The sequence below is a fragment of the Pteropus alecto genome, unplaced genomic scaffold (assembly GCF_000325575.1).
Source record: "Pteropus alecto unplaced genomic scaffold, ASM32557v1 scaffold170, whole genome shotgun sequence".
NCBI lineage: Eukaryota > Metazoa > Chordata > Mammalia > Chiroptera > Pteropodidae > Pteropus > Pteropus alecto.
Genome location: NW_006429634.1, coordinates 73,520 through 98,425, shown reverse-complemented (window position 1 = coordinate 98,425; position 24,906 = coordinate 73,520). Strand labels below are relative to the sequence as shown.

General features: G+C 50.1%; 1 protein-coding gene across 1 annotated transcript; it reads left to right on the top strand.

Moving 5' to 3' along the window:
* The first annotated feature begins 7,911 nt into the window (after positions 1 to 7,911).
* On the top strand, positions 7,912 to 22,010 carry HEYL (hes related family bHLH transcription factor with YRPW motif-like). The gene is made up of 5 exons (XM_006903955.3): positions 7,912 to 8,022; positions 14,098 to 14,164; positions 15,226 to 15,309; positions 16,542 to 16,623; positions 19,150 to 22,010. Exons 1-5 carry the CDS (start codon positions 7,943 to 7,945, stop codon positions 19,821 to 19,823), a joined length of 987 nt encoding a protein of 328 aa, XP_006904017.1. The 5' UTR covers positions 7,912 to 7,942; the 3' UTR covers positions 19,824 to 22,010.
* Positions 22,011 to 24,906: the final 2,896 nt, after the last annotated feature.

Below are 24,906 nucleotides of genomic sequence, written 5' to 3'. Positions count from 1 at the left end.
GAAGTCCCCCATCTTCCCACCCAGTCACCAGGGATAAGGAGAAATGTGACCCCTCATACACTTCCTTCTTCATACCTCTCATCCAGCCGATTCCTTCAGGGACCCTGGGGACACCTACTTGGGAACGTCATGAAAACATTGTGTTCTGAGATGTCTTGGTCTTGCTGTGAAGTTTTTATGATGTCCTTGACTTAAACTCAAGTCTTCTGGCTCCAGAGTGTGTATCTTAAGTGCTATACTCTACTGATTCTCACATGTATATTTTTAAGATAAAACACACATAAGAAAATTCGAGCTTACATTAAGTTAGTTTGAGTTATATTTTCCTGAACCTCAGGGACAGTACAAATAATTTTCTGCCATTTGAGTTACTCCATCCCAGGGAACAGTTTGAGGAGTAGTCTTTAATAGGCACCTCTGCAAGAAGCAGAGCCATCTTTCCAGACACAAGAATACTGGTTCCCCTCATCCCACTGTGTTTAGATCTGAGTGGGGGAGGCATGAGTGAGACATTCTCATCTTCATCTTGCAAAGGCGAAAACCAAATCTTAGAGAGGGGAAGTAACTTGCCTGAGGATACACACTAGTAGATGCAGAAAGGAAATTTGATGCCAGGCTATTGTTCCAAATTCAATGCTATTGCCTCTGCAACACCATATTTTCACCTGACTTCATCTGAATCTTCATTATTTCATTCATCTGGCAAAATCCCCTTAGAAGGCCTGTCAAGTTCCGGGTGGTTTAAAGCTCATTTAGTGCATAGTGCAGTCACAGCCCAAGGGTGTGAACTTGTCACCTGCTTGCTGGGCTGGGTAACCTTGCAAAGCCCAAATCCTCTGCAGCTGCCAGGAGGGCACGTCACTCATGTTTGCCTTCAAGAGAACTGGTTGCAAGGAGCGTCATTAGCCAACTGCCTCCAGCTGCTGTACCTTTGGATCTGCAGATAACATGCTTTCCCAGGGCTGCTCCTTGTCGGTGACTGGGCACAGTAAGGACACAAAAGCCAGGCTATTTCTGCACTACATGGAGCTCCTGTAATGGATATGACTTTGGGCCTGACCAAGCCTTTCGTTCTCTGAGCTGCATTATCGTCTCAGGGTCTCCCTATCGGATCCTCCTTCTCCCTCTCTTTCACAGGGGTTAGATCTCCATCATGGTCAAAAGGCTCTTCCTGCTTACGCTAGCTTCCTCCCTTTGTCCTTACGGTAAATCTCTTACACCTCTGATTGGCCTTAGCATCTGTCTCCTAGAAGACCCTTTCTGCCATAGGGCCCTCACCTATTTGCCCCTCATGGTAGCTTGTGCCCGATGGTTTTACAATTCTCCATCATTACTAAGTGATGGAATAGAAATGTAGTTTCCCTGTTGACACCAGGGGACCTGTTGGAATCTAATTCTAGGATAGCCAGAGGTGAGGAGCAGTCCTTCCCAAGTCCAGAGCTCCCACTCAACCATGTCTTCCATCAGCCCTATTATCACTTTCCAGCCTCCATATCCTCCGCCTAAGAGGGGAAAAGGCCTCAGGGCCTTGGATTGAGGTCAGTGCCCCAAGTTGCAATCCAGTCTCTACTGCTGACTTCCCTTCTGTGGGCTTCAGTTTTCCCCATCTATACAGCTGGACTTTGGCTTGGCTAGCCTGGGTAGGGGTAGAGGGACCATGGCTATTTTGGGGGTTTAAGAAATGCCTTAGCAGCTGGCAAGGACTAAGCTACTTCCTCTGCCTGTTAAGACCGTACCAGAGGAGACAGGTGGAAAGCTCTACCTGGCAGCATCAGGGCAGGGGCAAGGCCTAAAGCTACGTACTGATTATGCTCAGATATCCAAAGGTTGTGGGGTGCTGTGCCTGGGCTCCTGAGAGTGGGCGTCAGCACCAGGAAGGACAGTTCCCTGAAGAGTCAGAGGGGTAAGCAGATAGTTGCAGTATGTTGAGGTCAGGCTGCCATAGAGGGACTCACGGGAGCACAAAGAGGCAGTATGAGTACCCGAGGGAGGCTAGACAGGTTTGCTAGAGAGGGACTTTTGTGATGGGCTTTGAAGGTTGAGTAGGAGTTTTCCAGATAGAGAAAGGGAAAGGTTTTCAAGGTGAACAGAATACAGACTCAGAAGCAAAAATCTATATTATGTGTTCTAAAATGTATGAGAAATGGCAGAACTAGGGGGGAGGTCAGGGCAGTAGAGCCCAGACCATGAAGATCTCCAACAAGGTCAAGATTCTACAGGCTTCCCTGTTATACGTAGGAAGTAGATGCTAGTCTTATCTCTATTTTACGGATGAACAAACTGAGTTCCCGAGAGATGGAGATGCGCTCCAACAGTAATTCAACAGGCAGTGCCAGGACCCAGTCAGGTCCGGGAACCAGAAGCCAAGTCATTCTCTTCTTATTGGGTGGGTAATGCCAAGACTAGGCTCTCTCCCACCCCCACCTCCCTCCCCATGGCCATCTGACTTCAGAGAGCATGGTGTCCTCATTCCCTCCCCTCCCTCCACCCCCCAGTGTCCTTGTCCTGCTGACGTCATGTACACATGGAAGAGAACTCTATGGAGATTCCAGAGAGACTGGAGTGTGGGAACCAGGACAGATGCTGTAGGCGCTGCCCATGGCTGAGAAGCCTCTGGAGCTTCTGGGCGCTGCCAAGGGGGCTCTGGAATGTGTCTGAGGCCTCTGGCTTCTTCCATTGCAGGCCATCCCCACCCCCAAGGCCTGGGAAAGCTATGAAAGCTCTGATCACCTAGCCTACCATTAGGGCCCTGGGAAGTCTCTGTGCGGCATCGTGCTGCCTGCACACAGGAGTGGGAGTGTATGAGCATGGAGACAGCTGAGCCGGGCCAGCCATAGATAGTGTATGACCCTCATGAACTCTGCAGCTGAGGGATGGAGAAGGGAACCAAACCAATACTGTCTACCGCCTTCGCTGGAGAAGCAGCTCAGGAGTGTGTGTGTGTGTGTGTGTGTGTGTTAGACAGACAGACACAGACAGATGGTCCCACCGCCGCTACTCCCACCCCCGCAGGCCCCAGAGGTGGTTCTGCACCTCCTGTTCCACAGATGTGGCTCTCAACAGCTGCACATTCCGTCAGTGACCAGCTGTGGCAGCAGCTGGGGAGGTGGAGAGTGAGCGCTGATGGGTCCCAAGGGAGCAGGGGAGGAGGGCAAAGGGAGGACAGGAAGGGCCTGGGAGAACAGGGGTCAAGGAGGGGCTGAGGCAAGGAGGCTCATATTGTTCTCAGGATTAAACAGCAAGCAAGAAAGTGGTGATGGGGAAGCTTGACATCTGGGCAGGAGGCCCTGTAGTTGTGGGCCTTGGCACAGAGAGCCTGGAGTGGATGGTAAGGGGAGTGGGGATATTCCAGGCAGGCCCAGAACAGGCTGGCTTGGTCTCAGCACATAAGTGGATGAACATAAGAGTACGAGAAAGAGTAAAGGTCTGCATTGGAAATATAAATTTGGGAGTCATTGGCTTATAGGAGGTAAAGCCATGGGAATAAATGAGCCTCCTAAGGAGAAAATGCACGGAGATGGTCTTAGCCAAATGCTAACATTACCAAGCTCTCATTTAAACACCAGGCACTATTCTACACATCTTAACTCGTTTAATTCTTACAACGAGCCTTCAGAGTGAGTGGCTTTGTTATTATCTCCTTTTACAGATGAGAAAACCAAGGCACAGAAACGTTTCTCTAATCCTGGCTCGCCTCCTGCCTCACTGTGAGGCTCTAGGGATGTTGCTGCCCCTCTTTGGATCTGTGTCCCCAGACACAAAGGGAGGGACGAGGCCTCGCAAGAGGAAAACTGAGTGGTGCCCAGGTGTTCCAGCCCTCTCTGCCTCAGCACCTCTGCCCAGGAGGTGCCGGGATTCTGCCTGCTGTGACTCTGCTGTTTTCCCAGGGGCCAGGCACCACCTCCTCCATGGGGAAGGAAGAGGCCTTCAGCACCCTGCCTCCCCAGCCCCGCTTCTTATCACTAGTTACTCAGCCAATATTTATCAAACACCTACTATGTGCCAGACACTGCTAGGCACAAAGGAAATGACAATAAGCAAACGCAATGTGGTTCCTGCCTTTATGTGTCAAAGACAGACATAAATGATTGCATAATAATAACTACAAACTACTGCCCAGAGCACCTCTGTGCTAACCCTCTTCTCTTCTGGGACCGCCCCAGGTACCTCCACCACCCAGCAGAGGTCCCTGTTTCAGCATATAGCCCACGTGCAACCCAAACATTTGGAGCCCAGGCCATGTCAGTTCAGTAATCTGAATACCAGCCCTGGGAGAAGACAGGGCTGACCTAATGTGGGAGTCAGGGATTGGGGAAATTCACTGGAGCTGAAAACTGCCCTTGAAAACTCTTTCTGCTCTCAGCCCCAGGTCAGGGCGAGTGGAGAAAGTGGGGCTGGTATAGGACCCCTCTCTGCCTCCCTCCCTTTGGCCTGGGTTCCTCAGGGCTCCCCTCTGCTTACTCCTAAGCTCCTCTCCATCAGCAAGCAAATCCCCCCTGAGGCCCTGCTGGCCTCTGGAGCTGCCTGTGTGCCCTCTCACACTGACCCACCCCTTCTCCAAGCCTGCTTCTCCCTCCTCCCTCAGACACTTCCCGACTCATGGATCTGCACCCCCTGCTTCTGCCTCCTCCACTCATGCCAAGGCCTCTGCGACCTTGTAATTGCACATCTTCCTCTTGGAGTCCCTGGACTGGTGACCAATTCCTTGTTCTTGGCCCTCTCTGGCCTTGGCCCCTTGTGCTCCATTCTTGCCCAAGTTTCCTTCTTCTCACAGTTTCTCTGGCTGTACCCCAGGCTTCTATGCTGGGTTCTCCTCCTACCTTGCTCTATACTAGCTCCTTGAAATAGCTCATGTACCCCATGGCCCATAATCTCTGCTCCTGCTTACTCATTGACATTTTATTCTAAATGTGAGAGGAAGCCTATGGATGGTTCTAAGCAGGAAGTGACATGATCTGACCGATATTTTAAAGGACCATGACCAACTACTTGAAACACTCTTCTGCCTCCTGAAACACTCTCTCTTGCTCTCCTCCACCTCCCTGGCTGTTCCTTCCCAGTCTCTTCTGACAGTTCTCTCTTTTCTGTTCATGTCTAAATCTTGGAGTTTCTCTAAACGAGTGATTTCTCCCCCAGGATATGTTTGGTATTATCTAGAGACATTCTGAATTGTCACAACTTAGGCAGGTACCACTGGCATTTAGTGGGTAGAGGCCAGGGATGCTGCTAAACATTCTACAATGCACAAAGCAGCTCCATGTGATAAAGAATTTTTCAGCCCAAAATGTCAATAATGCTGAGGTTAAGAAACCCTGAACTAGATTAGCACTGTCTAATGGGAGCTGCATATACAATTAAATTTTTTCTAGTACTCACATTAAAAGTACTAAAAAGAAAACCAGTAAATTTTAATAATATATTTCATTTAATCCAAGATGTATAAAATATTATCATTTCAACTGGTAATCAATATAAAAATATCAGCGCTTTTACTTTATATATATATATTTTTTTAATTCTCATTTAAAATTATTATACACACCAATTTAGACCAGCCACACTTCAGGAGCTTAGTAGCTATTGTATTGATGGCATAGCTTTAGGCTCAGTACTAGATAGTTTAGCTTAATGGTATTTGTTTTTTGTGAATTAAAAACTAATAGCAGATTTTTTAAATTGTGGTAAATGTATATAACAAGAAAATTATTATTTCAACCATATTTTTGTGTACAATTCAGTACTAGTAAGTATATTCACAGTGCATGCAATCATTACTACTGTCCATCTTCCCCAACTGAAATTCTGTACCCATTAGACAATAACTTCCCATTCGCCCCTCTACCTTTCAATGTGAGAACATCCAAACCTGTAGAGAATTTTTACAGGAGTTTATTGAGGCCAAATTGATGACAATTGCTGGAAAGCAACATTTCAAATGTTTCAGTACAGCTTAATGTTTAAGAGCTATTCTATATAAGGTAATAAAGCTTAATGGTTTGGCTCTGGAACCAAATTGCCTTGTTGAATTCCAGCCCTTTCATTTACTACCTGCCCATCTTAACTAGAGTTATTCCACTTCTCTGTCCCTTTGTTTCTCATTTGTAAAGTGGGGATGATAATAATATTACTACTTTATAGAGTTGTCAAGAATTAAAGGAGTTAATACTTACAAAAGAATTTCAGATGTTATAATGCTTACCAGATATTAACTAGTCAGACTCCTCTGTCTCCATCCACACTTTCTCGGTAATCCATCTATTCCCATGGCTTTAAGTCCATCCTATTATCTAGTGAGTTCCACATTTAAATACGCACTGCAGAACTCTTTTCTGAGCTCCAGACCACCTAACTGTGCACCCCATTTTGATGACATGGAGCATTTCATATGAACACACCCCACCACAGAGCCTTTGTCCGTCCCCTGCAAATTCGCTACACTGCCGGTCCTAGCTCTCAATCACACAGAGCAGATATCTGAGAGACATAGTTGATTTCTGCCTTTCTGGGGAATGCACAGTACATGGATTGTGCAACTTCTGTGTTGCTTGAGGTTTCCACTCCAATGGTATGTGCCCACAGAAGTTATGTGAGTGCTGAGGGCATTTGGAAGAAGAATCCATAGGTGTGTCTGGGGTGACCACTGGGGCCTCCTGGGGAAGCAGAGGCTGAAGGTAGTGACTGCTCATGCCAGCTGTGTGTCAGTGTGTTTGTGTACTTGGCCAAGTGGTTGTGTCTGTGGACATATGTAGAAGAGGGCACGGGAATATTCTTTCCCACAGCCATAATCAAGTGTCCTCAAGCAGGTCTTGCCGTGGGGTGAAAGTACAGTCATTCTCAGATGCCCAATTCCACTCTTCAAATAAAGGGGTGGTTTCTTCTGGGTCCTGGTGGGTGAGTCAAAGGGAAGGACTTCTCTGACCCACCACATCAAGCCCACCTTCCCATCTCCTCCTCTCTGCCCATGAAGTCTCCTTCCAGGATGCTCCCATCTGCTTCCTTCAGAGCCTTAGGGGTTCCTCTGAGGTACTGGCTCATGAGGATGGCAGGTGAATCTCAGAATCTTCTCTGAGTCCCCCTCCCTAAGGAGCCTCACACTGAGTAAACAGTTCGATCTGTTAGAGAAGCTGGAGGGTGCCTTCCTGACCCACTTTTGAGGCCAGTGCCACAGCTTCAGAATGAACCCTCCAGGCACTCGTGGGTTCCCATGATAGCTCCCCTCTGGTGAACTGAGAACTGATTCCCAGAGGCACCCCCTGCTCCACCATCACCCAGTCAAGTCTCCAGAGACCTTGGCCAGAGCCGGTCCTGCTCAGGCGGTGCAGCCACAACTTCAGCTGACCCTTTTGGGAATGACAGCCACTTCTCACAGTTCTGACTACTTCCTCCCCAACACACACACACGCATTCCATTTGCTTTGGACCCCTATAAGATAAACTGCTGGGGGATTCTTGTCGAGGATCAGGCCACAGCCATCCCCACCAACCTCACCAAACCGGACGTGTCTGCCGCCCCCAGAACCCCGGGAGGCAGAAGCTGGAGGGGTAGACCTTTGCAGAAGCTGGGGCAGCGCGGAGCGGCGCCTCTACAGACAGACAGCGCCCCGGGAGAACTAGGGACAGACTGGGACCCCTGGCTTCCCTGGAGGGGTGGGGGTGGCTACAAGGGCACCTGCCCAAGGCCACCCAGCACGAGGCGGCCGAGCTGGACCTCCCAGCCGTCGGTGGGGGCGGTGACCGCCCGGGGCCTTCCCACGCCTCGGCCGGCGCGTCACCGCGGGGGCGAGGGGGCGCCGGGCCGCCCGGGGCTGCGGCTCAGGAAAGGGCCCTGGGAAAGGGCGGTGGCGGCGCCCCCGGGGCGGGGCCGGGGCGGGGCCAGGGCGGGGCCGACTTCCTAGCTAGGAGGCAGCACAGCCCGGCGGAGACCTGGAAGCCTGCGCTCACCATGAAGCGGCCCAGGGAGCCGAGCGGCTCCGAGGGCGAGTCCGACGGACCCATCGACGTGGGCCGCGAGGGCGAGCTTAGGTACGGGCCGAGGTTGGGGACTGGGCGCGCCGACGGGCTCAGCGAGCGTGAGGACTCGTCCTCGATGCGGTCTCGGGAGATGCGGGTGTGGGCGACGGCCCTCAGGTGTGTGTGTTGGGGAGGGGGAGCTGGGCGTGTGCAGCGTGTGCCGTTACACGCACGGGTGCCTGGGGTCCTGTGCGCCCTTGGCCATTTAGGGCTCGGGATGGAGGTAGCGTTCAGCTCGCGGGTCTGATGTCCAGTTGTGATTTTCTGTTTAGGTGCCCTGATGAGACTATTGGCAAGGAATTTTTCCTGAAGCTCTTAGGAAAAACCCTTATAGACTGTTGGCACCACACCCCCTGTCTGGAATTCGCTGACTATGCAGAATAACCATACTTTCCCAATTTTACTCGAACTTGAGTGCACTTTTCATATAGTACACAGAGAGCTTCCAGGGGAAGAAAGTCTCCCCTGCCTTGAACAAACTGGACTTTGGAATTAAAGTTTCCGTATTGAAGAAAATAATAGCTGACTTGCCCGTGGTTAGTACAAGGGCCTAGACTCCAATTCCAGTGCTCTTTCTACTGCACCAATGTCTTTCCCTCTCAGGACATATTCCGATCTGCTTCAAACCTGTAGAACAAACCGCACATCTATAGTTTGCCTGCTTCCCGGTTCTGAGAACAACCTAATTCTTCAGGTTCCACATCTGTAATATGGATATAAATAATAGAACCGACCAAATGGGAATATTGGGAAAATCAAATGAGATAGCCTATGCCAAGGGCTTAGCACTGGGCCTAGCGCATAGCAAATGTTTAATTAATGTCAGATACTAAACACATGATACGCAGAGCCCTGAAAGAGCTGCAGGGGCTGACTGGCAGTATACAGGCCTGGGTCCCAGCTCCAGATCTGCTACCAACTCACCATGTGACCTTGGGCTATTGCTTTCCCTTTGTGAGCCTGTTTCCTCAGCAGTAAACTAAAGGAGGACTGGGAATGGGAAAGAGAGGGCTCCCTGAACTCTCCTGACGCATCCGAACTTGACTCCCTGGGATAGAATTGGAAGGGATATTCAGTTCATTCTTAGGGACATTTTTGAGGACATTTCATAATTTCAGTGATCTCCATTTTTCTGAGACCAGGGGATCCATCACAAATCCTAGGAAAATGCCACCAGCTTTTAATTATTTATAGCTTATAATAGGAGGTAAGGCAATAGGTATTCCCCTTGCATCCTATACATTAGGTTCGGGGGTATACAGTACAATTTCCTATGCAGCTTAGTAGCCTTTATAATTGTTTAGCAGAAACTGCACTTCAGAGAAGAAATTCTCTGAGTCTGTGCCTGCTAGGAGCAGAGGAAGGGCCTAACACCGCATTGTGGTCCTGGAGGAGGGTCTCAAATTCAATGTCATTGGGTCTTCATGACTCAGAGGCACGGAATTGATGCCAGAGAGCTAGGCTGATCAAAACTGGCTTTGGTCTTTCAATAATTTCCAGCCTGGCCAATGACCTACCAGGTCACACAAAGATCACAGACAGCATGGAAGATGGAAGGAGAGACAGACTGTGGGTTGTGAAGACACCCAAGCAGGGAGAGGTCACTTACAACAACTAGAGGTGACAGGGTGGACTTCTCGAAGGTGGCGACATTTGGGCTGTAGCCTGAAGGATTAGTGATCTGTTTTTGTTTTTTTTTTTTCATATATAGCATTTTGTCCTTTCAGCCAGAGCCCATTTTTAGAGACTGTCTCAATCCTTAGAGGAGCAGATCCCATCAGAGGAGAGAAAGCAGTTGGCCATCTGGCAGAGCTGACTTATAGACCTCTCTTTGTAGCACTCTCCAAAGGGCCCTCCCCTCCAGCAGACATCAATACTTCAATTCAGGGAGCCTGAACGATGCCTGCTGTGGCCCAGACCCTGGGCTGGGTGTGGGGGGCCCAGATGTATCCTGCTTCAGCCTCTGCCCTCAGGGAACTCTCAGAGAAGAAGAGCTTAATGTACAAAGACAGCCAGATAAACAGTGGCAAGGGCCACGGGACTAGGGCAGCCAGCCTCCTTGGGGTCAGAGGCAGGGCGCAAAGCCCCCACACTCAGATCCATGAGAGTAAAGAGCATAGTGTGTTCCATGTCACTGTGGGCATCTGCCCAGTGGTGATATCCTGCCCCATCCGTGGGAATTGCCCATAGAACTCCTATCTGAACCCAGCCCCCTGACATGCTGGGGCCCAACTGAGAATATAGCCTCTCTTCTTCCCCTCTGCAAACATTTAATGAGCAGCTTCCACATGTGAGGCACTGGGTCAGGATCTGTGGGTTGTTCCTATATGATTTAAGGCACATGGTGGCCTTTGAAGTCAGATGGACCTGAGTTTGACTCTTACCACCATTAACTTGGGCATTTTCGAACCTCAGTTTTCTTCCTTACAAAATGGAGAAGCTAATTCCTACCTCACAGGGTAAGCCTTCAATGAAATAATGAACCTAAACTGTATAGCTCCCTGCTTTGGCACAAGGTAACTTCCAATTAATGCTGTTCTCTAAGGGGTCACCATTCAGTTGGAGGGTACGTGTTCACGAGGCATCATAGTCTAATGAAAAGACTGGAAGCCTGAAAACTGGACTTACTGGGCATGATTCTTAACTCTTTGTGTCTCTGTTGCTACATTTATCAAATGATTGTTTTTCCTAAATGTGAAATGGCCCCCATAATACTTAATTCACAAGGCTATTATGCAATAAACGAGACAAGTTAATATGGATGTTCTGTCTAGAACAAAAAGTACTGGCTATGTGATATACAAGATGGGACGATGAATATTTGGGGTACGCTGGGAAGAACACTGGATTAAACGCCAGTAGACTTGGCTCTAGTTCTGGAATTTCCTCTAATTTGCTGTGTGGCCTGGAACAGATCCCTTTCCTTCTCTGAGTTTCTTCATTTTACTAGTGGTCTCAGTGATCTCTGAGATTCTTTCATTGGGGACTTTGGTTGATGTAAAATGAGTAGGATTATCTACAAGGGCTCCAAAGGGGCCTTCCCAAGGGGAAACTGAAGATAAGTGCTGAGGGTGGTCAGGACTGGTAGTCAGACCACCTAGAAAACTGACTCCACCTCAAGAGACCATCCCAGAATACTGGCTAGGGACCACTCGAGGCCAATGGAGCAGATCTTGGTGGTCAACATATCTTCTCTGGGTCCCTGAAAATCTGCCTTATTTTCAGACTCTTGGCCAAGATGTTCTCGTACCTCCTTCCAATATTAGGGCCAGATCACGGCCTGGAAGTGAGCTCAGGCTGAGCTCTTGGGAGCTTTAAGGATAAGGGGACTGACTGGAGGGCTATTCAGACAGACAGGAAATAGGAATTAAGAGGGAAAACAATGCTGGATTTGGAGCCAGAAGACATGGATTCCTATGTCGGCTTCTCTCCTTAGCAGCTGCATAAGCTGGGCAACCTGCCTTAGCTCCGCAAGCCTCAGCATCCTCATCTGTAAAATGGGGTTTTTGTTAGGCTCACAGGCGGGAAATGTACATAGCGATGCCAAGAAAATGGTGAAGTGAGGTTTGCCTGCGAGATAGGGAGTGGGGTGGGGGTGAGGGGATAATACTGCAAAGAATGAGGGACTAGGAAGCTGGAAAAAGGAATGGCAGAGCCTCCTGCCCTGAAAGGGGTGCATCAGCCTCCAACAGATGGTCCCTGAGGAAGGATCAGGCTGAAAGGCAGTGACGTGCACAGTGATAACCCAATACCCCTAGAGACGCTTTATCCAGCCTGGGGGGACAAAGGCTGGGTTTCTTAGTATACCTTGGCTCTTAGGGCTTGTCCCGAGTGAAGCTCTGTAAACAAGCTGCCCTACAGATCACAGGATCTGGCCATCTGATCCCTGGACCTAGCTTGCTGGTCCATCTCTCCCAGGAGCTTTCACTTACCAGCCCTTCTCGTCCAGATGTTTGGATGTAGATATCCTCTTCCAGATGTGGCTGGACAAAGCCAGGAGCTTAGCAGCAGAATCTGACAAATGTTCATCTGGTCTCTCCTGCAATCTTTTCTCTTTGAGCAGTTGATGAAAATGATCCAAACTCTGATACCAAACGGGTAGTCATGGGGGCTAGGACCCTCCTGTCCCCATCCCACAAAGGCATAGGACATAGATTTTATGATGCCACCTCTCTGTTCCCAGTAATGCCAAAGATGAGGGCAGGAAGAGGGAGCTCAACCATAAGCTCTGCCACATTCCAAGCACTTGCTGAGTGCAGGGGCTACAACACCAAAATGAGACAGACATGGTTCATGGCCTCATGGAGCTTACAGACTTGTTGGAGAGAGATAGTCATTAATCAAATAATCGTGTAACTATAAAACAACAAATGTGTATAACTGATGTGAATGCAGGATGCTGGGAGAGTATAGAGTAAGGGATACCTAATGGAAAGGGGGATGTCAGAAAAAGCTCCCCCAGGAAGGTGACATTTGAGTTGAGACCTGAAAGATGGTATAAGTTATTAGGCAAAGGAGCTGGGGCTTGGAGGTGGGAAGATGGGATGGACCAGAGAATTCTAGGCTAGGGGAACAGTATGTGCAACCACAGGAACAAGTTAGCACAGTCATAGGCTGGAGCACATAGCGTAAAAGGGAGTTGAGTCTGGGAGGTGACAGGGGCCAGCTGGACCAGCTGAAAGATAGTGGCCTTGATCCTAAAATCATTGGGAAGCCCCTAAAGAGTTTTAAGAGAGTGATGAGATCAGATTTGCATTTAAATGATCACTCTCCCTGCTTGTAGAGAATGACAGGGGGGCACAGAGGAACCCAAACAATAGACTCTTGCAGTTGTCCAGAAGAAAGGTGATAGAGGCTTGGTCCTGAGAGCAGCAGTGGAGATGACGACAGATGTGGGATGTATTTTAGACATGGAACAAGTAGATTTGACAGGGTGGGGTGAAGACTGAATCAGAATCAGAAATGGTGGCCAGGTGTCCATCTTGCAGAACTGGGAGCTGGGTTGGCGTTCCTGAGATGGGAACCCAGGGGGAAGAGGAGAAGCTTGAGGTGGAGGCAAGCTCATGGGCTCCTAAGATGTGTGGCATTTTCCATTTGAAATGGCAGTGGAGTCCCTTTGTCTAAGGTTATCTGTTGATATGGTGCCTCCCCATGGGAGCTGCTCATCTGGAAGGTGGGGCCTAGCTGACCTATCCAGTCCAACCTGGGCCTGAATGGGACCTCCCCGGTGTTGGCCAAATGAATGATCCTCGGTGCAACCTATCGAATTCCCTCCATTCCGAAAGGGCCTCTGAAGCAGGAAACCTTTAAGAGGGCGAGCAGTTGGGCCGGGGAGGATTTGGGTCAGTCTGGGCAGGAAAAGCCCTCGAGAGCTGAGCCTCTTCCCTGTGATGGGAGCTTCTGGGCTGCGAGCAAACATCCATCCTTTAGCCAGGCTTGCGAAGGGAAGGCCGTAGTGAGGCGGGATGGGGCCTTCTGGGGGAAGCCAGGGCAGTGTCCCGAGAGTCAGAGAGGGGCCTGTGACCCAGATGCCGCTCCCCCTTACCCCCAGCCGTGCTGCGTGGGAGGCGGCGGCAGCTGCAGCCCCAGCGGAGGGCGGGCGGCCGGCGCGCCGGGCCCGTGGGAAGCGGCGGCATCTGCTCTTTCCACGCTCGTTCCCAGCGGCTCCCTCTGAAACCCAACCCGCCGGCCCAGCCCCGCCGCCGCTGGCCCGTGCCCTCGCCCGCCCCGCCTGGGGATCGTTTTGCAGGAGCCAGAGTAGCCGGCTGCGGTTCCCAACACCCGCCCTCTGGCCGCAGTGAAGAGGAGAGTGGGGCAGGGGCAAGAGCCAAGGCCACCCACCCCCACCCCAGGGGCCCCAGCCGCCCCTGGGGCAGGAAACCAAGTGCAAGGGAGGACTTGGCTCAGGGAGAAATGGGCTCCTGGGAGAAGGGGAGAGAATGTCCCCTCCCACGCCTGCCCTGCACCTCCTCCCTGCTTGGGAGACCACAGCCGCCCAGGAGAGGGCTGTGCCCGCCTACGAGGTCACCCCGGGCCAGGGAGATGATCCCCCATCTCTGAAGAATTTGCTTTTCTCTTCCTCTCCAGCCAGATGGCCAGGCCGCTGTCTACCCCCAGCCCTTCACAGATGCAAGCCAGGAAGAAACGCAGAGGGGTGAGTGTCTCAGCAGAGTTGCCCAACAGAGGTTTACCCTGGGGCCCCAAGGGCCTGGCCTGGAGAACCCTGGTCAGAAACATCACCTCACGCTAGACTGCCTGGGTTCAAGTCCTGGCTCTGCCAGTAGCTAGTGGGGGTGACTCTGAGCAAGACACTTAACCTCTCTGTGCCTCATTTCTTCAACTGTGTAACTGAAATAATGATAGTATGTACCTCAAAATGTTGTTTTGAAGATTAAGTGAATTAATGTAATACACTTAGAACAATACCTAACACATAGTTAGCCATTATTATTTATTCCAGCCTTTCTCCTCTTCTAACAGAGCCCAGAACTTTCATTTTCTATGTGCAGAGGGGTGAGGGAGGGGGACAGAAAAAGGAAGAGCCCCTGCTTGTTGTTTGCTATCTCATCCCAGCCCCGCTTTCCCCCCAAGATGCAGCTGTGCTTCTGCGCTGGGAGCTCAGAGACCTGGGATCTGACGGAGACAAGCCCTGCCACTCACTAACCATAAAACCTTAGGCAAACCACTTCTGTCCAGCCCTCGTTTTCTTTACTGATGAAATGGGGGTCATGATTTCTGCACTGCTAGCAGCATTCTGCTACCAGTACTGTGAGGTGAGAACGAGATGATATGAATGAAAGGCCTTGGCAGCTGGAGAGGGCAATGCCTTTGACTCCTCAGGCCTCATGACCCAGCACCTGAAGGAGTACCAATGGCCCAGTGGGGGCCTCCGGGGCCTGCTCCAGTGCTATGGCAGGTGTCCCTGTTCTGATTGGTTGGTGCCCTGCTGTACCAATAGTTAAACATTTTGAAGATTCTCCCCGCTACAGACCCAGACAAGAGATCCGAATTCTTCTCCCAGTTTTGCACATTCTTGCTGTGTGACCTTAAACAAATCACTGCCCCTCTCTGAGCCTCGGTTTCCTCCTCCATAAAGTAAGAATAGATTTATCTTCCTCACAAAAATATTGTGAAAGAAGTATGAGTCAATGTCCATCAAGGCACGCTGGAAATTCATGAAGTGCCTTTGTGTAACTTCTCGTCATCGTTTTTTAGATCATAGAGAAACGGCGCCGAGACCGCATCAACAGCAGCCTTTCTGAATTGCGGCGCTTGGTCCCCACTGCCTTTGAGAAGCAGGTATGTGACGTTGCTGATTGTGCTAGAGGAAAGGCTGTTTGGCTGGCAGATAAGGCTCATGTCTCATGGCCTCTCTTATTGACTGGTAGCAGCTGCCCAAAGTGCCATGATGGCATTTACTGTTATCTGTCAGCAGCCCCCTAGGGATAAGGAGAATGGAAATTTATACTTCCTGAGGTGTCTCAGGTGTTATGGCTTTATGACCATCATCCCGTTGAATTGAACCCTCAAAATGACCCTGAAGGATAGAGATGATTATGCCCATTGCACAGGTAAGGAAACTGAAGCACGGAGAGGTGAAGTAACTTATGCTGGGTCACACAACTAATAAATAAAGCGCCTTATTCCTCTGCACAGCTCACATTTTCAGAGCTATTTGAAAGTGGAGCAGGCTGCTCAGGGAGTGAGCACTCTGCCATTGATCATGTTGGAGCAGAGGGACAACAGCGAGAAGTCAGACAGTCGAATCAATCAGACAGCCTCGAGGATTCTCACCCTCTGTTCCAAGGCATGGTCATAAGTCATGTGACTTCCCTTCTGCTGGTGAAAACGAGTCAGTCAGTCCACAGACTCACTAAAGCCTTCATAAGACCAGCCATGAATTAGACTTGCTTCCTGTCCTCAAGGGCCTCATGTGGAGTCTGACCCTCAGGTTTCACCTGGGAGACCGGGTGATGCTGGAGGCTTAGAAAGCATTTCCCAAGAGAATAGAGGAAGGGGAAGTGTTTTGGGGGTGAGATGAGCTAGACTTGGAGAGTGGTGAATGTGAAGCTGGATCCTCAGTAGAGCTGGTCTAAGAGGCGGGTGGGTATGCAGGAGTGGCATTCTGATGATGGTGAATGAAGCCACAGAGATAACAAGACCCTCTGGGGAGTGTGCAGAGCGTGAAAGTGAGCCAACACCCACTGGGGACACCATCGTTTTAAGGGACAAGCAGAATAAGAGGCAAGGTGAAAGGAGAACCGAGAAAAAGTGGTGTCATGGAAGTCAAGGGAGCAGGGGTTTCAGGAAAGATGGTCAGCAGTGCAGTGGACAAGTGGACTAACACGAGACCTGAAGAGAATTTATTGGATTCGGAGACCTTGGCCGAAGCAGAAGCCCAGTTGCAGACAGTAGTGGGGCTGGAGGAAGATGAGAAAATTGAGACAGTGAGTGCTAATGGCACTGTGCAGGGGAGGTGAGTGACACAGTTCAGCTGGGGGACTTCACCCTTCTGTCTCCCGTACACACAGGGCTCCTCCAAGCTGGAGAAAGCTGAGGTCCTGCAGATGACGGTAGATCACTTGAAAATGCTCCACGCCACTGGTGGGACAGGTACTGATGCTCTGTTCTCCTGGGAATCATTCATGCAGCCAGCATTTCAGGGCTCGGCCCTGGGGATACACTGGTGAGCAAAGTAGAAGTGGTCCCTGCCCTCATGGAGCTCACAGTCTGTAGAGAGACTGAAGCAAATGCAGGTGGAACATTTGTAAAGTTCGTCTGTCTTCTTTTTTCAGCATCCTCTTCTCCACCCTCAGTGTCTCCATTTGTTCCAACCCTTTCCTCAACTCTACTCCTTCCAGCCTAGACCTCGGAGGAGGTTTTCTCCAACAGACTATTACTACTGACCTTACCCGCCAGGACCTCGTTAAGCATTAGCCTGAATGAGCTCATTCTCACTGGGATCCTGGTGGAACGAGCCTGCCTGAGGTTTTTAGGCACAGATGGTTCACTGGCATGCCTATCCACTGGTCTAGCCTTCTGGGCTATAGTGTCATTGGCAGTACTGGGCTGATATGTCATGCCCACAGCCGAAGATCGGTAGTGGGATTGTAGTAAAATACAAATGTAACTCCTTCTGTTATTTGGAGCTAGTCTATTACGATAGACTCATGCAACTGTGGCTTGAACTCTGAACAAATAGAAATTTTGTCTACATGCAGCCTCTCTGTATTTTGGCAATTTTGCAGTAGGGAAAACCTTGAAAGCTCCAGAGACTCGGCCACAAAAACCTAAGTCTTAAAACCTTAACCTGCTCCCTTTGGAGAGGACAGTCACATTTTATGTGGCCCAACCTGGTGTTCCTCAGTGTGCAGCACTGTCATCTGTGAGCGGGCAGAGTTGTGGGTCACACCCCAGAGATTCTGAGGCAGTGGGTGTGGATTGGAGATTAGGAATTTGCAAGATTAGCAAACTCCCCTGATGACTCTGATGCAGGTGGTCGCTCTGAGAACTTCTGCCAGAGGAACGCACGGTCAATGGTGCAAACTTCTGTCTCTAAACAAACAGTGGGGGAGATATTTCAAACTACATTTGCGGTCATCCAATTAAAAGGAAAGTCGTGACAAATATCTGGGCAGCATTTGTACTTTCAAAATGCTTTGACTAATGTTATCGCATTTGGTTTTCTCAAGAACCTCGTGAACGGGGCTGCTGTCTTCCCTATCTTCTGGCTAAGGGTTAATGAGAAAACACAATTGTGGTTGAGAGCACTGGCTTTGGCCTTGAATCCTGACTCTACTACTAATTGTCTTTATGACCGTGGAGAAACTCTGTGATCAAGATGTCATTTAAGTAGACCGTTGCCGGATGTGCAAGGGCTGTGCACAAATGATTTAACTTCTCTATGCCTCAGTTTCCTCATCTCTAAAATAGGAATAATGAAAGGATTTTATGAAAATTAATACCATACAATGAATACAATTAAGACAATATTGTTTTCATAGAATTGTCTCAATAAAATTAAGACAATACAAATTAAGTGCTTAGTAAGAAGTCAACAAATGTTAGTTCAAAAAGAACGGTGAGCACAGAATGTGAAGGGTTTTACTTGAAGTCAGCACAGCTTTGTTTACTACAGAGCCAATATACTTGCTGCCAAGGAGGCCTGACTCCAAACGTCATCTCCTGTCCAGCTGTCCCTCTGTGGAGGCCTCAGCCATGAACCAGATGTTTGCTGCCATAGTCATGAGGCCAGTGCTCACCCAGGCTGTTCTGTCTCTGCCCAGAAGGTGGTCGAGAGAAGGGCAGGTATAAGGAGGCAGTGAGAATGATCAGGTGGGTAGTCCACCTGATCATTCCTCACTGACATCAGCCAAAGAGAGGGTCCCCAGCCCGATGGCAGCAGCTGAGGACCAAAGAGGGGTCCTGCTTTCCAGACTGCCCTTTGGGCTGGAGGACAAACTGTAATTCCTATAGGGGCCAAGCCAGTAATATAAATGATAGCTAATTTTTAATTTTCTGAGCATTTCTGTGTGCTATTTTATTTCACCTTCACGATTCTCTGTAGCAGGTACTGTTATATGTCCATTTTATAGCTAAAGAAATTGAAGCAAAGAGAGATTAAGAGACTTGTCCACCATCAGGCAGCTAGTGAAATGGCAGAACTGGGATTTGGACCCAGCTCTGCTGGCCTCCAAGGACCTCAGGCTTCACTGCTCCACTATGCTGCCTTCTCCAAGGGGATCCCTCCAAGGGGACCGTGTCAGCAGGCAGGATTGTTCTCCACCTCCATGTGCACAGCCCTTGCACATCCGGCAACTGTCTACTTAAATGACATCTCGATCACAGAGTTTCTTCTTTGTATTAGTCATGAATTGTGCTGAAAACAATACTTTACATTTCATAATGCTTCGTGATTTAGTGAACTCGTTTGATCCTCATAACCCACCCCCTCTACCCCAGTAGGATGATGATTCTCACTTTACAAGTGGGGAGACTGGGACTCAGGGAGGTGAGGGGACATGCCCAAGGGCACACAGGGAGTGAATGGGGGAGGCAGGTCCAGAACTCAGAGAGACTGCTTCCAGGCTCGGTAGGTGTGCCCTGCCGGGCATGCCCTCATCATGCCTCTCTTTGCAGGATTCTTCGATGCCCGAGCCCTGGCAGTTGACTTCCGGAGCATCGGTTTCCGGGAGTGCCTCACTGAAGTCATCAGGTACCTGGGAGTCCTGGAAGGGCCCAGCAGCCGTGCGGACCCCGTCCGGATTCGCCTTCTTTCCCACCTCAACAGCTATGCAGCCGAGATGGAGCCTTCACCCACGCCCACTGGGCACTTGGCCTTTCCTGCCTGGCCCTGGTCCTTCTTCCATAGCTGTCCAGGGCTGTCAGTCCCAAGCAGCCAGCTCGCCATCCTAGGAAGAGTGCCCGGCCCCGTCCTCCCCAGCGCCTCCTCGCTTACGTACCCCATCCCAGCCCTCCGAGCCACTCCTGTGCGCAGAGCCGCTGGCACTGTCCTGCCAGCCCGGAGGAATTTGCTGCCCAGTCGAGGGGTGCCTTCTACCCGGAGGGCCCGCCCTCTGGAGAGGCCAGCTGTCCCCCTGCCCATGGCCTCCAGCAGCAGGGCTGCCAGGAGCAGCCACATGGCACCCCTCCTGCGGTCTTCTTCCTCCACACCCCCTGGAGTTACAGGGTCCCCTGCTTATGCAACTGTTCCTGCCCCCAGGCCCTCTTCCCCGGGGCCAGCTGGGAGGCCCACAGGAGCTGTGCTCTGCCACTCCTGGGTCTCCGAAATCACAGAAGTCGGGGCGTTCTGAGCTGGCTTTCCCACCCCCAGGAGTGAGGAGAGTTCCTTTTGCTGGAGCTCTTAAAGTGGCGCTGCCTTTTCTGTCCTGCCTCCTGGACTGGCTCATGCATGAAGGTGTCTTCTCCTGACAGAGGCCCCCTCCTCCTTTGGCCCATCTCCCCTCCTCACTGCTCATCCAAGCTTGTCCACCCAGATCTCCTGGTGCTGTTTTGATCTCAGAAGCTGGTCTAGCTTCTTCCCTGGACAGATGAGTCCCAGGAGACCCCAAAGCGCCGTGCCCAGACCCCTTTCCTACTCTAGTATGCATGGGGCAGCTGGCATGAATCTCAGCTCTGGGAACAAAGATCTGACCTAAAAGGTACAGTAGCCTGAGGCTAGCTGCTTCCTTAGAGAGATCAAACCCCAACCAGGAACAATGACTGACTAGGTGCAGCCTTCCAAGGCCCAAGGGAACAGAACATGGAGTCTGCCTCACTTCCTGAGACAGTAATAGAGCAGGGGCCACAGAGAGGTCTCCTGAGAACCCTGTCTGCCCCTGCCCACCTGTCTTCGGCCCACCACATCGCAGTGAACCACAGGATGGCCCTGTGTCTACCACGGCCAGAGCCTGGGGGTTGGAGGCCCAGCTGGGCCTGCTCCTGCCCTCTTTCCAGCTTCAGACACCCACCCTCCAGCTGACCAACAGTTCCCTGCACACAGCTGGGAGGTTTCCTGGCAGCAGTTAGGCTCCATGACAGGATATCCTTACCCCCAGGCCTGGGACAGCGCTCACAGACAGAAGCCAGGATCCAGCAGAAAGCCCAGTTCTTTGCCTCTCGCACCATCACCATCCTCTAGGCATGTGGTCCCTATTGGTTGCACAGTGTGGAGAGCTATATTCCCACGTGATGGCGCCCAGAGAGGAATCCTCTTGGGATTCAGCACCAGACACTTGTACTGCCTGGTTTGCATCCGGCTCATGGAGCCCAGACTGCTAGGACAGCCAAGGGCTGTCAGGCTGGACAAAAATAACTGCAAGGAGGGGCAAGAGGAAGGACTGTCAGGCGGCTTGGCCCTGCAAGGTCACATAGTGGGTCGAGGGCCTGAGATCCTGTTCACCCAAGATTCCATGCAGCTGGCTTTGCTCAGAGGCCATTTCATTACCCATCTCCAACTCAGGCCACTTTTCCTCTAACAGAGGGAACAAATATCCCAGCTGCCATTCCGGGTGGAAGATCAGAGGCCGAACAAGATTGGAGCAGACCAAGGACTGACATTCAGCGGGACCGGTGTTGCCAGACCCGCTGTAAAATGTAGAAACACTCCTGTGCTCATTGGCAAATACCTGCTTCCCCTGAGTGCCCCCTTCCACCAAGCGGCTTTGCCCCCAGGACCTCATTATGCCTGGCCGACCTAAGGCCATGGAGTCCTCCAGCTGGCAGTTCGTTCTCTGGTGCTTATTCCGCACTCGTTATGAAATATTTTTTGAAGGTCACTCCTGGGAAGATTCTCCCATCTCCACCCTTTGGTGGAACTACCTTCCCTAGAAGCTGAATTGAGGAGACTCCATGGGCTCAAAAGTAGAGTTTGTAAAAACCCTGGGGAAAAAGGGCCCTTTCAGAGAAGTGGGTCAAAGGGCAAAGATCATTTAAATGACCCAGAAAGCTCTTTTGAAAAGGCACATTCCTCAGGAGGCATAAAGAGCTAAGTAAGTCTTTCACTTCGCAGTGTTAGTTCCATCAGATTGCTGCCCTCCTGGGCCCATCCGTGTTGTGCAGCAGTGAGGAGAGAGGGAGTCACTGGCCTGGGGTGCTCCCTCCCCCTCTTCCTCTTCTCCCTCCCTATCTCAGGTGGTGGCTCACTGCTCCCAAGGTTATCAGGTCAGTGCTGCAGTCCTGGCAACTTCCTAACTTGAGAATCCAGCACTTACGCTCTGGTGCTGTGGGAAGCCTGGTTCCATGTTTCCAGCACCCAATTCCGAAAGAATCTGTTCACATCATTGAATGAGGTGGGATAGCCCAGAACTTTCAGCATCTTAGTTGATCTCAAGTTTATTCTCCTGAGAGATTGTGGGGGGAAAGGTGACTGGACGTGTTTGTTTCCATGGTTGAGGATTTGTATCTTTTGTTTATATTTCCGAGCCTCACTGATACCTTCGACTCCTACCCCATTGCTGGGGTTGTTGCAGACATCAAATAAAGTTTAGTTCTTCTGGAAACTTCTGAGTGATTCTACTTCTTAAATATCTGGAGTCCGTCCACTTCTCCCTGGACCCACAGCCATGCCCCTGGTCTGGCCACAGTCACCTAACCCCCAGATCACTGCCCGCTATAGGTCGCCTTCCTCCTCTCTTGCTTTGTCAATCAGTTCTCAACAGCAACCAGCGAGAGCTTTAAACATGCAAAGTGTATCATATCAACTCTGGTTTAAAACCTTTACTCTTTTACCCTATTATTCCAAAGATGAAATCCAAGCTTTTCCTCTTCTGGTTTCAACCTCGCTTCCAGCCTCATTTCTTGCCAATCCCAAACTTGCTCCCTGTGCTTCCGCCACCCTGGTCCACCTTCATTCATTTCCTCAACATTCCAACTATGTTGCCACCTCCCAGACTTTGCATATGCTCCTCCCTTGCCCAGAATGCTCTTCCCCTACCCATTACATGCCCTCTTCATACCCTCAGGCCTTGGCTTAAAGGTCGCCTCCTCAGAGAGGCCTTCCCTGACTACTATGCTTCAAGAGTTAACTTGTCTCGAAGTCCCCTATTCCTTCCCTTCATAAGGAACTTGCCATTGCACATCCACTTATGTGTGTACTTGTTAGTTAACCATCTCTCTCACCAGTATGTAAGCTCTGTGAGGCCGGGACCATGGCTGGTTTGCTCTCTACCCTATATCCGGAGTCAAGCAGTGCGCCTGGCTCAAAGTCGGTGTTCAATAAACATTTGTTGAATAAATGAACTGGAGAGGCAAGGAATCTTCCAGACTCAGGCTGCTGGATCATCGCACAGGCCCCTGTAGCTGTGAACCTTTGACTAACTGTGAGGGGAGGCTGGAGAGTGAAGTGAGAGCCAGGGCCAGGGGACTGGAAGTTCCGACCAATGGTGAGGAGGCGCTGGCCAAGGAAAAGTGTGAATGTGCTGGCCCTGGAACGCACGTGACAGCCGAGAACAGGCAGGCGTCCCTGCCAGCAGGTATTGTTCTCTACTCTTGGCCTGGTTCTCTCCGATGGATTTGGCTTGCAACAAATCCAACAAACATTCACGGAGATCTGCTCTGAGCCAGGCGAGGCATGGCCGAGCCAGAGGTGACAAGGGCACTGTCACCCTGAGGTAGTGTACCCTTTAAGTGACAGTTTGGTGAGGTGAGAGTGGAGAAGTGGTCTGTTGAGAAGGCTGAGGGGACACAGAGCGGGTATCTGACACAGGGTGGTCACGGGGGAGGGAGTGCTGGGAGGAAGGCTTCCTGGAGGAAGATGAAGGGAGGCATTCTAACAGCAGAAGGAACTGTATATGCAAAGACCTGGAGACTGAGTTCTGGAAGCCGGCTCTAAATTGAGCATAGAGCCTCCACCGCAGAGAAAAAGGTAGGCTAGTCTGGGCACCGAAGCCAGACTTCCTGGGTTTAGGCTCCATCTCTGTCACTTATCAGGGTTGTGGCCTTGGGCAAATTACTTAACTCCCTGAATCTCAACTTTTTCATCTTTAAAATGGGAATGATGCAGCAATGGCTACTGTTAACTGAGCGTTAACTATGTACCAGACATCGTACTAAAAGTTTTTCTTGGAATGTCTCCATTTTACAGATGAGGAAACTGAGCCAAGGCACCGTCTCCTCAGCTTAGGTGAGAAGTGAATGGGGTAACACACATAAAGCCCGGTACCATACCTGTATCATATGAAACGCTCAGTCAATCATAACTATTCATGTCGTTAATGGAATGAGGCTGGATCCAAACTGTGAAAGTCGTCAGTGCCATGCAGAGTCGGGCTTCAGTCTGTAGATGATGGAATCCATGGAAGGTTTTTGCCAGGCAAATGCCAAGGTCAGACCTTTTTTAGGAAGCACCCGCTTGGAGTGGTGCGCACGGCTGACTGGGAGGAGGAGTATTCAGACTTAAGTCCACTTCTTTGTTGGAAACACCTAGATACTTTTAAAAAAGATCAGTGCCCAGGCCCCAGAGATAATGATTTAACATATGCGGTGGGGCTTGGGCACCCCGTAAGGAGGTGTAAGAAAAAGAGTCAGGATTTCTTTCCTAATTAAGGTCGATTTCCATGCAGTAGGTGAATTGAACTTCAGCTTGTGAGGATGAAAAGGGCTGACGCTTTCAGAGAAGTGAAGTAGAACTTAATTTCCACAAGAGCATCTCTGTCCCCCAGCCCCAGCACTCCCTATTCCCCTTCCACAAAATTTTTCTTATTTTGTTTATTGTTGATCTCCCTCCCTAGAAGCTGCAGAAGGCAGGGATGTCTCTGTGTGGGTGTGGTTGTTCCACTCCCCATACTTACAACAGTGGCATTAGACGACAGCAGTCAATAAATATTGTTCGAGGTAATAACAATAGCTCAAATTTATTCAGTATTTACTAAGTGCCAGATGCTGTTCCAAACACTTTTCATGTATCACCTCATTTCACTTTTTCAATAGTTTTATGAGGTGAATCCTAACATCCCCATAGACAGATGAGAAAACAGGTGTAGGACTCTCATGCTAGTGAGTATGTGATGGAGCCAGAATTTTAATCCAAGTGGTCTGACTTCAGAGACTGAATTCTTAGCCACTTTGCTATGGTGCTCTCAAATGAGTGAATGAATGAATGAATGAATGAATGAAAAGGAATGAAAGAAGAGTAATTGTTTATTGTACTCATACAAGAAATGATGGATTTTAGGGTTAAAATTCCAGATTTTCTATGTATTGAAATACATGATTTGGATAAGTTTCTGAGCGTCTCTAAATCTCAAGGTCCTTATGGGCAGAATAGGAAAAACCCACCTTTTTATCTACCAAATGTTAGCATTATCATATTGTCCCCATTCTTGATCCATTACTGTCCTCTAGTGGTCAGTTAAAATAATGACTTCGTAATGGTTATGCTAAATCCAAAATCCCTAA